At 34.2% G+C, this 12,563-nt stretch overlaps 1 protein-coding gene across 6 annotated transcripts in view; it reads right to left on the bottom strand.

Annotated features, from left to right (window-relative positions):
- Positions 1–12,563, bottom strand: part of dlg1 (MAGUK family member discs large 1) — a 126,312-nt gene that overhangs the window by 62,842 nt on the left and 50,907 nt on the right. For 4 of the 6 annotated variants that reach the window (XM_088039066.1, XM_088039067.1, XM_088039068.1 and 1 more), the window contains exons 3-4: positions 8,026–8,094; positions 3,042–3,206 (exon numbers count right to left, since the gene is read on the bottom strand). In XM_088039066.1, the coding sequence (XP_087895192.1) occupies positions 3,042–3,206; positions 8,026–8,094 (234 nt within the window). Of the gene's footprint in view, positions 1–3,041; positions 3,207–3,951; positions 4,058–4,773; positions 5,076–8,025; positions 8,095–12,563 lie in introns of those variants that run through there. The other 2 variants (XM_088039070.1, XM_088039071.1) reach the window with 2 other exon arrangements.

The raw sequence follows: 12,563 nt of genomic DNA, 5'->3' as shown, positions 1-12,563 counted from the left end.
CCACCTCTGTTTGTGTTTAATGGTCGGGGATGAACCGGAATAGAGTTTTATCGCAGCCAGTAATCGCGGCCGCCGGGTAAATCAATTTTTAAGGTCGTTTTGTCGTCTTTCCGAGAGATCTAGCTCAAAAGATCGTAAAAATATGGAGGGACATTGCCATAATTTGTAAGGATGGACGCCCTTTATCGATTTCGTTTTTGGGGAGTTACGGAAAGGGTTTCAAGTGGGAGGATTTGCTTACTGCAGAAGAGAGCACTTAATTGATTTTAGCACACATGTTAAGAACTACATGAGTTTCATTATCAAATTTACGAGCTTCAGTACAGCAGATTCACTTTATAACGGGGGCGCAAGGGACCAGAAGCATTTGACCTCATTGTCTCTTCGTTACGTTCAATATTACAAAAGCATGCCAAAGGAAATTCAAAGAACGCTAAAAGACAATTTGGTAATAAATCATCGAACAATCCGGTTTTGATAAACTAGAATTTGAATCATCATAGTTTTGTTAATCACGAATAACAGCGACACAAGTTATGTCGCAATGCTCCTAAAAATCAATAACATACTCGTTTTAACTATAATGGAGTTACATTTTCCATTACTCAAAATTTACTATTGGTGATGTAGCATGGCAGTGGAATATGTTTTTTCCACACAGGTTCAAAAACCAAATTAAAAGAAATAATCATCAAACATCTTAAAAAGATACCTTCAAATAGACCAAAATTCAAAGAATGAACAAAATTTTGATCACAGATATTGTCTAATTTAAACGAACACATTCAACGCAAAAATTACGAGATTAATAGCGCCTATTAAATTTAATGTCGCTATTATATTTTAATGTGAGATACTAATCACAATTACCAATCTAAACACAGTAAAATTTATTGATCTAAAACCCGGAAAACAAACCGGCAGAAACAACTATCCTAGGGGCCGCTAATGAAGACTTTATTTTGGAGATGCACACAAATCAAATGGTTGGATACAATTAAATTAGTTGGCATTTGGCCAGATGTAACGTTCAACTAAATATTAATTTAATCGCATTGTTTATGTGTAATCGTGTGTACCATTATTATATGTTCCACATCCGTTATAGTAAACAATTCAGGAAAGCAATAATTTGTATTTGTACCAATACATATACATATTGAAAATTGCTAATAAGTCAAATGATGCAATTCAGATGTTAGAAAAATATTTGCATACCTTTCTAAATAATTTACGATAAAAATGTTTTTCTAAGTTTTTGTTTATTTGCAAACTTCATTCATAAATCCACTGAACAGTTGGTGGGCGTTTCGGAGTTGCTTTTCTGCTAATTTTCAAGTTTATCGGTTCGGAAACTACACGACAGTGCGGGCGTGTCTGTAGAATTATTTTAGTTTGATTTTCTGGGTCAAGAAACACGAATTCTTGTCATCTTCTTAACCCAAAACTGTCGACAACATTGAATCCCATATGTTTTAGCTACATACTTTATAATTAATGACTCTTATAAGGGAGAAATGTCGAGATGTCTCTAACTGATGACGCCATAATAAACCCTAAATCTGTTCCTGAGTTTGTCGACCTGTCTGAAAAAACTGTAACGTTATAATTAATTGGCTGATTGCTTAAACAAATCGCGTGTTTATTACCACTTCCATTCAAATTGAAAAATCATTTGTCATCATTTGTGACTCAGCGGGTGCTTTTAGAAGAAAACATTTAATAATCTAAATCTAAAGTAATAAACCAACAAAGTTTGTCAGGTACAAAAAAAGTGTTGTTGTTTATGACTTGTTATACCAGAAAATGCAATTAAAAATACCAAATTACCTTGTTGTTCACAATGAAAATAGAACATTACAACACAAGTTTAGTTAACATAAAATATTGTTTTTTAATAGCGGACGTCAAGCCCCGTACTTAAATTTGTATTTCGTACCTAAATAACCTTAATAAAGCAAAATTTTAATTTTAATTTTGGCTAGTTTACAAAACAAAAATAGAAATATACATATTATATGCTTACCAAATTACCAAATATTATGAGAGGTAATTTGCAATCTTATATTGATCTGTTCCTTACATTTCACAAGAAAAAACGCTTTTAAGGGCAAGACCAAAACAGTCTTCCGAAAGAAATTATCGTGAACTGCTTTGTTCTGGTTCAGACTAGATTGAGTTCAAATCAATGTAAGACTAGAAATATTAAAACAAGCTTGGGTTAATACAGATCACAAGTTCGTTGTTACTTTGAACTTTAGCTTAACTAGTAAACTGATCTAAATTAATTAGTAACATAAACCAAGTCCTAATCCAGCCCTATAAATTTCAGGTTTATTGAAGACACCCACGTCGTAATAAAAATGCGATGTATGGCGTTATTTATTGATAAGACAGTAATCACGACTTATAAACCTGCCAGAAACGAATGTAATTCATTTTTATGTATCCACTTAATAGTCGGAAAACTACAAGTGTTTATGTTAAGGTCTTCAACCTTAGTCTTCATGTTTGGTTGTCAGAAATTGAACTGTTTTGAACTCTATTCGCGGTTTTACTAATAATAGTTCAGTTGTGTAACAATTTTCCAAGTTGCCAAATTGTAATTCAGAATTACATTCTTTTTTTTTTCCGTCCAGGTGTTGTCCACCTGTGTCACGTTCTTATCCTCACGCCACAATCATCACTTCACGCGTTATGCAAGCATGATTTTATACGACCTGCAAATAAAGCGCCCCAACACGAAACATATCAAATGGCTGATTGCCAACTCATAAACGTCAATTAAAATAAATCGCACGATTATTTTTCCTCCATTGATCCGTTAGACGCCTTTCAAGCGTTACTCATTCTTCATTTTGATAGTGGTTAAATGATTTATTGCTCATAACAAGGCAGTTAATTCTGAATCAAACGATAAACGGTTTTCGCGGAAATTAACATTCTTTTCATCTCCTGGCGAAGCTTGGATGTGGGAAGATTTAAAGAGACGAAAGCTAGTCAAGGAAAAAATACGTTGACATAGAGCCAACTTCACTCACCGGTTTGTGTGTTTCTTTGATGATTTGATCTCTGTCTATTGAGCTTTTCCTGCGGCCGCCTCTTTCCAAAGATCCTTGTCGGGAGATGCCGTCGTAGGCCACGGTTTCGCGGAGAAGGGGCGGCGAAGGCGGAGGAGGCATGTCTTCCTCCGCATAACGGGATTTCTGGAAGAAAACCACCTTAAGCAAAACCCACCTTTCTTCTTTGAGGGCTAGGGCAATGCAACAAGTTTAACAAGAATCGAAGAATAGTACAATTATTTCATGTTTACTAAAGATTTACGGAGAAACAACTAAGAAGCGGAATTATGTTGGAACTAATAAGAAGAAAGTACGACGAAGGGATTGCGACAAGGACGTGTTTTCAGTTTCCAATTAATTTTAATATGTGCTTTTAATCAAATTTAATAAATTTTAAAAATGTTAGTATTTGTTTTATTAATTTAGAAAATAATAGTTGTAAAATGATAGGTGCAAATCAATTCCTTTGTTTATTACATTCCATCGTTAAATTTACATATAAAATTAAACCGATTACCACAGAACTGTAATAAATCAACAATATATCAATAAATTAACAAGAATCTCACATATTTATAACAAAAGGTATAATACAAATTTAAATTAATAGACATATTTATGCTAGAAATAATTTTCGTGATTAAACCTGCTGCGTGAGAAATTGAAAAACTTTTTTATATCGGAATAGGTTACTCAACAACATCACATCTTTATGTTTATTATTAATACACGCTTCTGTAAGGAATGAAAGCTCTGTAAATATTCCATCAATATCCAAAATAATTTACCAGGCAGACTGAAGTGCTTTCAGTTGTGTTTAATAATTGTATTATTAATATTCAGTCTAGTAACATATATTTTAGAGTCTAAAGTTATCGATAGAGCTTACGTCTTTTCCAGACAATCGATTTTATCGACACACTATTTTCAATTGAAGGCCGGAAACTATTCGATCGGCTTAAAGTTTTCGGTTCACATCACTGTAACACTTGACTGAAATATTGTAATAGCGTCGCCACATCTCTAAATTTCACAATTTCGTGGCGTCCACGATAATGCATTAGCACAACTCAGACAACGAGCTTTTGTGGTGTTATTTCGGATCAAAATGCGTCAGAGTTGAGTGGCATTTAGTTTACTTCAATGAATCTGAACATACCAAGTAAAATAGAAGCAACGTCTGCCGTTGTTCATTAAAATGTACATTTGCATAAATGAAATATTAGATGTGAGTCTGTTGGGGGTTGGGGTGGCAGCTTGTGAAACTTTTCCAGACACCTGCTATGAAGAACAAAAAATAACTGCATTGTCCATGTTGTTCATTTCATAGTAGAGATTTTCAGCAACACGTTCGGTTTTAAAATAGATTTTACTGCAAACTTGATGTTAATTTAAACCAATGTCAAATAAATCATACTATTCTTCATTTAAGTGTCCATTACGTTCGACAAATGTAAACAAATTGGCGAACAGCCCGTTTTCCGTTAAATATTGGTCTACTACAAAACCTCAGTACAAACATCATTTTATTTTCACTCAAGGTAAACGTGAAACTAACATAATCTGGAATTAAACGCGTATAAACAAATTCTTTCAGTAGGTCGAACCTAAAAAAGATCGATTAGTGCTTGATATTAAATCAACTGAACGAACACGATCGTCGTTATCGCGACCACAAAACACTTTCTAGGGGTGGAATTCCCAATTTTACCTCAACTTTGTCGCTCCAACAACAAGAACAGTTCGAAGTATGTGAAGCATTGGTGTTGTTTCCAATGACCGGTTTCTTGATGATCCTTCTTTTCCTCCTCACTTTGTTTGGGACTCCATACATATAATTTGAAAAGCGTCGTCGCGAATGCCGTACGATTGACACCCAATCAATCATGATAGCTTATTAGAAAACCGTCAGTTTCACACTTAACATAGGTGACGGCTCACGAACACACAAGAAGAAAATTAAAGAACAAAACGAGCGCCGTCTTGTTGACAAGAGCGCCGCGACGACTACTGACGCGGCTTCGGCGTAGAAATGTTCAGGTAAGGAGGCTTCAAACACCCGCAATCAAATTTAGAACACGCTTCATCAGTACTTGAAAAAATCAGCCTAGGAAGAAAGTGTGAGAGCGCTTAGCGGCTACGATTTTCTTTGGGATGAAGGTAATCAGCTGGAGGAATGCAAGAAATTCTTTGATGAGAGGAAATTCATTTCAGAATTTCAAACGGTGGATTTACTTTGTTACCAGAGAGGAATTTGACAAGAATTTTAAGCGGAGATAATTTGACCAATAAATTTCACATGAATTAGTGCCACGTCCAACATTTTTCATTATTGTTGCAAGTTGAGCTTTGTTGAAGTATTTGTGGAATTGATACGTTAAATTGGTGACAAAATCGTGACGACAAGGTTTAATGGCAGTGCTCTATTTTATGGCGCCATATAATTTCATGTTGAGCCATTAAAATGATTATATTTTTGTTTCATGAGACTTTTATATCTACCCTCATTTTTAAAACAGTTCATTATAAAGGTATAATTCCAGTGTTTAGTCTGAAATAAAGCAATCCAGATAAAGTTCGACCAATGTAACATTTATAATTAAAACTAGTCTACCGAACACAAAACTTTTAAAGCTGCAAAAAACAATAAAACGCCAAACTAATTATTAAGCTATTATTATGTAGTTATCTAGAATTTTAATATTATTGCAAGTATTTAAATATGTATTGATTTCTCAAGTTCTTGAAAACGATCATAATTAGCATCGCTAAATATTTACAATTCTCTAAGAAGCAGTAAAGGGTAAACAGTTTTATTGATTTACTTTAGCGCGAACATTCACAATCTCAAAACTGATTTAGAGTTAATAGGAAACCTTTTTCGAATTAATTCTTTGCAGGTTCTTTTCCCGATAAGGTGTCAGTTTTATGTGTGCATTTCACATGATATAACATCAACATTTTTCTCACGTTATTTTAGTTTTTTTTTTATCAAAAAGTGAAGTAGCTACCTCAAAACCCTATCAAATAGTAAAATAAAATTTTTAGCAACACAAGTGTGAGAAAAACGATGGCGAAAGCCGCGTAGTTCCGGAGATACGGTGCACTGAAAACTTCGGAATAAAAATACACCGAAATAGATTACGAATAAAATTTGAAAAACAGAACTTTGTTTAGTTTTTGTAATTTGATGGTTACCGAAACCTCTCACGTAGAATCACCTAACTATTTTTAAAATATCCGATGAATCACACCACAATTAAACAACGAAATCCGGACGTAAATCTATTTTTTGTGATAAATGAGCATATTCTGTTAAACAAAATTTTAGGAGAAAAAATATAATTCGCAGCTTAGGTATATGTACTAAAAAAGCCGAGCTAAAACAGTATTGAGATACATTTCGAAATTTATATTTCCGAAGGGAAACCTTAAGTCTCCTAAGAAAAGAAAACATAATTCTGCAAGTTTATACAAGTTGATGTCAAAACTGTTAGAAAATGATGGTTTCAATGAAGAGTTACAATTTCCGTGACGGTCTCTCTATCACTCAATTTATTTACTAAAACTACGCAAACTTGTTGTTTAATCGTAACAGTATAAATCTTATTTATTGACGTTTGTTCTTCGGACATTTATTAGGTATAAGACTTTGTACTTGCCATAAACATTTACCTGCTAGAATAAAATTTTATTCAATTATTAATATCAGGGTTTTGATACTTCACTTCCACAGAACTGTTATTAGATTTTTGCTCTTATTCCTTCTGTTTGAGCTCATAGAAACAAAACTTAATTTTCTCTCGGGTTGGCGCTTTTGTTTTTTGAAAAGTTACAAACATAATTGCAACGTGGCAACCAACACAAAGAAAACGGCTCTGTACCCGTGCAATTTGAGTTACTTTTCTTTTTGGCGCACTCTTGATGTATTCATTTTCTTTGAGGTGCTTCGGGATGTTACGAATTAACTTTCACGCTAACCTATCGCCGTTTATAGCGAACACTTGGTTTTATGTTATAAACAGTTAGTTAAAACTATGAAAAATACGATCAGCTCGTCTAAAAATAGCTACAACGGATTAATCATGACAGGGGTTAGACAGCATCGGAACGATTTAACGGATTAGCGCTCGTCAACAGTTACAGTCACTTTGGTTGTTGGTACAAACGCGTCATTTATTATTAACTTAAGAACTGAAAATTGTTATTTACGTTCGAAATAAGCATGCCCGGTGCAACGTACTACTAGGGGCTTAAAATCGTCGTCGTTGCCATGCGTTTTGACCTGGCGCAGCTACGGTTGTCAAGGAAACACCGCCGAAATCGTCACCGAGAATGTGTTTACTGCCTGCACAAAACATGCAAAATTTTCAAAAAAAATCATCATATTTAATGGAGATGTGAGCTCGAAAAATGCGATTCTTTACATTACAATGAATCTCGTTCCTGCAGGAACGTAAAACATCCTGTTTGGAACAGGTAATTCTGACGGGATGAGGTGTAAGATGTGATTTTTTTCGCGAATTTGAAATTCCTGTAATAAGACACATTTCAACCTCTTCCTTCGTTCTTTTCAGTTTCAGCTTCAGCAGGAATGGTGGCAAGAGTCCTGCAACCACGACATCTAACAGTAACTTCTTTAATTCTCAAGCAGCGCGGAACAGTGCGCTGTTGAATTTCGGAACGTTCTACACCAGCCGGACTCCTGCTGCCATCTAAATTCGGGTCTATCGACTAAGGGAGAAACTATTGATTTTATTTTCAGCTTTACTTAAATAGAAGAAAAGTGGCGGGAATTTACATCCTTACTTGAAAGCCTTTTTGGGGTGGTCTTAGTATAATTAATTGCAACGAAGTGTTTAACCGATGAATTATTCACTACAACACGTATTTCAACAAGCAATTACCCTCGGTAAATTGTTCTCTAGCTTCAAAACTTTTTACAATGAAACGCTTCATTTACCTGAATATACGATAAATTTTCTCTGCTCGCAGACTGGCCATGAAGTACGTTCGGAATAGTTGTTCCACCCTGAAAAAAAAAACAGGAATTAATTCTGATATCGCCCGAGTTTTTATAAAATCGATAGAAAACCAAACAGAATTAATGGTTTTTATTTAATTATGGTTGTATGTTTGGTTGCAGTCTCTTTTAACCGAGAACGTGATCAACAGAGAATTAATGTTCGTTTTAATAAACGATTGATATTAACCACGATTTATTCGTTAAATAACCAACTAATAAACAATACATTAATGGAGATATGTCATTTAATTTCCGACCGAAATGGGGTTTGAAGAATCCCCGAGCGCCATATTTTTCTCTAAATAATCCGTTATAGTTACGATGAACACGTTTTAAATTGTTGTTAAAAATTTATGCTCCCTCTAACATTTCTGCATCTAATATCTCATCTTTTTAACGCAGGGCGCGAATATAAATTCTCATGTTGCAGCGTCCATATATGCTATGCATCACCCTTTTCTGCCGTAAAAAGGTTGGGTTGTTATTAAAAAAATATCACAAGACCCTAGTGTTTAACTTTTCATCGTCCGTGTCAAAATTATGTGAAATTATGTAAATTTCATGACGGGTGAGATCGTAAAGTGCCCAAAAATGTCAAATTTATGCTCTCTAGAATAGAAAGCACAGAAAAATAAGGCCATCACAGCACGTTTGTACAACCCATTTATAGTCCAACATTGTAAATTATAATTTACATTTGTCCCAATAAAATACGTGCACATTATACAGAAAGACAACCACAAAAAATGAATTTATGTTCCAATTTGGCGATGGGGCGTTAAAAATTTACGATTGTGCTAACGTTTTATGTCTAGGCTTTACACATTCTGGAACTTTGGGTCGGTTTTTACCAATTAATTGGAGAAAATTCCAGTTAACTCTAAAGAGAAAACATGCTGCTTTGTTGCTTTGGAGCATTTGATTAGTTTGCTTTGATATGGGTCGGGAAGTCTACGTTATTTCATGGTGCTAATTAGTTGACTGATACTGTATAATTGATTTGAGTTTTTAGACACAAATTGCAAAGTTTTTTTCAGATCATAAAGGTACGTTTCGTTTAAAAATGCACGTGTACTACAAAAAACTCAATTATCGACCAATAATAATTAACACAACAAAAAGATGTAGATATGATATGATACATGTTTATATGAACAAACAAATGTTCCACGTTATTACTATTTTAAAAAATTAAAAATAAACATTTGTTGTTTCTTGTAATTTACATTTTGACCCCATATGCAGCGTTCAATAATAGCAATTAAATTTCTGTTGCTGAAGAAATTTACAATACGTTATAAAGCATTTTTTTATTTCGAGATTTCCCAATTAATTTTTTCGAATTTAAAATATGTCAAGACAACTAGAGCATCGATGAGGTACGCTTCAACGTCAGAAAACTAACAAGACTAAGCAGAAATTGTTGCCTCGCTAGGAAACGTTCACAGTATTGAAAGATATTACTCCTCACCCTGGCGTGTCTGTATTTATAGCAGCTTACCTGTACACTTTGGTAATAATACACTGACATGTTTCCCGACAATAGATTAGTCTTGCCATAGTAAATCTCCACAAAATCTCCGCTAACCCCCATTTCTCAACCACTAGACAATTTTAAAGCAGACACCTTTAAGGCTTCCCTAATTGACGAAAGTGAACACACCCTGATTAATCATTCCGTTTAAAAGGGATGGAAATGGAAACTACAATAAATCGCATCGAAGATTTAACGTTTATTGTGCATGTAAAATTTTCATTACGTTTTTCGTGGTAGGGCCGCCTTTTAAAAGGGTTTTAATTAATGAACTCGACTTATTTTGCCTACGCGGTCCAGTTTTTTTCCTACGATCGTCGAAATAATGTAAATGAAGACCATTAGCGTATCAAAAATTACGAGCACACGTCTTATAGTTCAAGAGCACGATCTACATTAATTGTAAGTTATTGGTAATGCTTTGACATTTGAGTGCTGGTTTTTGTACGAACGATTATAAAATGGGGTTCGCGTAGAGGAAATTTCTTCGTTCAAAGTGGATCGCAGAATGAAGGATTGCAGGGATCTGTCAGCGTTTAAATGTTGCCACCCCTATCACCGCCCATGTCATTGCATAATTTCAGTGGAATTAGATTAAATCTTGACCTTTTGGCAAATTGTTCTGTAGAGGAGGCGGGAGACAGCGTTTTGTCATGTTCTTTGCTCCGCTCATGGGTGGGACAGATGTGAACAAGGCCGATAAATCGGTGAAATTAAATCACACTTAAAATGGATTATGCGCATAATTTTTACCCTCGCGATCATAGAAGAAATTAAACCAAATTTTCTAGATTAACAAATACATAGCTCCTAACAAAAATGCCGACTCATAAGACAACGTAAAAAGTTCAATATCGCCGTGCAATCCTTTTGGAATGAAAAAGAATTTGATCTTGGATATCAGACAAAGCTTGGACATTCAACTATTCGATAAATTCGAGCTTGGTGCCGACAGAAGATCAGGGAACCCCTGTTTAAAAAGCAACGTTTTCCATATTCCAGACAGACTAATTAAAAATTTGCTAAATTAAAATCACTGCCATTGTTGTGTAATTACTTTAATTAGTTTGTGCTCTACTTCAAAGTTCAAAACATTTTCGTTTAGTGGGAGCTTGCATTAGTAGTTTGTAGTATGTCGTAATAATGGACATCCCAACTTTTAGATGTGAATCTAATCAGAGTAGCATCGTTGTATCCTGAAGAAATTGGCAATCTTCAGAGTCGAAACTCATCTAATACGGATTAAAAGGGAAAAGATCGGAAATTCGCACAACAGATTCTCTCCATTAGTTATTTTGCTTCGTCATTCAATTAGACGGCTATAGCTAAGTTTGCGTTTAGTATTCTCACTGTATTAAAACAGATATTAATTAAAGCTTATCAACAAGAGCTAAAACTATTCGATGAGGCGTCTTGGCGTTAGTTTGTTGAAAAGTTTAATTACTAAGTTTTCGTAGAAAGCATTTCCAAACGAGTATAAAATTTCTAGATCAAAGGAGTTTGGACGGCCAAATTATTTGAAAAGTTCCCAATAAAACAATGTTCTCTTGCTAACGGAATAAACTAAACCAATGCAAACTTAATTTAAATCGAACTATAACTACTGCGTCATGTTTATCAATTTAGAGCGTAAAATAACAGGTAAAATAAAAAACCAAATTATTCATATATTTTTCGAATAACAATAATTGAATTTATCGTGTGAATACTTTCATTAGTCCAAATTGTATCAATTCGAACACACACCCGCACAATCACTACTCAAAATTTTAGCACTGTTAGCGGCACACCTACAGAAAATTTTGTAGAACACTGTAATGGGGCGCAGCTGATAATTATTTATTCTCTCCAAATTTGCCCCGCTTTAGTTAATTGAAAATTTATCTTGATGGTATCACTCTTGCAATTTCACACTTTGATGTTGCTTAATCGGTGCAGGTTAAAAACTAATTTATCTCGTCACGATGTTAATAAAAATGTAAAGTTTTTCTCCTCTGTGAGCTTAAAGGAATATAGCTTTTGTAGTGTGCTAGATCAGCTATCACCTGCATAATGAATCGTAATTAAGTGGGTAATTGGAAAAGAGCTTTTGTCCGGTATTGGAAATGTTTGGCGTATAATTTAATTAAATTCTATCGAGAGAATGCCGGAGAAATTTTCTTTATCCTCTCCAGTGTTGGTGTTGTTAAAATTAAGCGTCGATGGAATATTTCCTGCATATTCATCTAAAAATGTTCCAAACTTTTGAAAAGTTATTTCGTTAAGAATCCTCGTTAATTTATAAATTTGAGGTTGACAGTAATTATCAACGCGCCATATATCACAAACTAAAGTACAGTGACAATATTTACTGAATTAATTTTTCTTTTGTGAAGACGGAGTTCATTACGGCGGCCTTTGTGTCTCCCAGCTTGGCTAATAAGAATGGAAAGTTTGTCTAAGTATAATACAAAGCAAAGCAGTGCACAAAGACAATTTCTGCCAAAAATACTATCGTCTAAACTAATCGTATTCCATCCAAAAATAAATTTTCATTTTCAGGATCACAACGCGAAAATTCTCGGCCAGCGATAACTCGTGATTGCTTTATTGAATAAATGTCAACCATAAATTTGAAAGTAAATTATATACTTGCCACAACAATGAATTGATGACCTGTCACGTTCACAAAAAATACAGAATTATTTGTCTGTACAGTCGTCCATTGATTCTCGATAAATTAAAGGAGATTTCAAACGATGAAAAGGTTTTATTTGATACATGGCACCTTGTTAACTTTCAATTTATTTGGAAAAAAAAGTTATTTGTTATTCTCGGGAAACTCAAAAACTAACAATTTACGACAATGAAACCGATAATAATCGCGATCGACGTTCTATAAGAAGTGCATTGTGCGGAAAACCTCTATGGTATATTTTTAAAAATAACAAGAGCGATTCAA

Source organism: Gnatocerus cornutus, chromosome 6 (genome assembly GCF_029298725.1).
Source record: "Gnatocerus cornutus isolate USDA-ARS CGAHR chromosome 6, icGnaCorn1.1, whole genome shotgun sequence".
Classification (NCBI taxonomy): Eukaryota; Metazoa; Arthropoda; class Insecta; order Coleoptera; family Tenebrionidae; genus Gnatocerus; species Gnatocerus cornutus.
The sequence above is the reverse complement of the archived record's forward strand: the minus strand, read 5'-3'. Positions and strand labels throughout refer to the sequence as shown.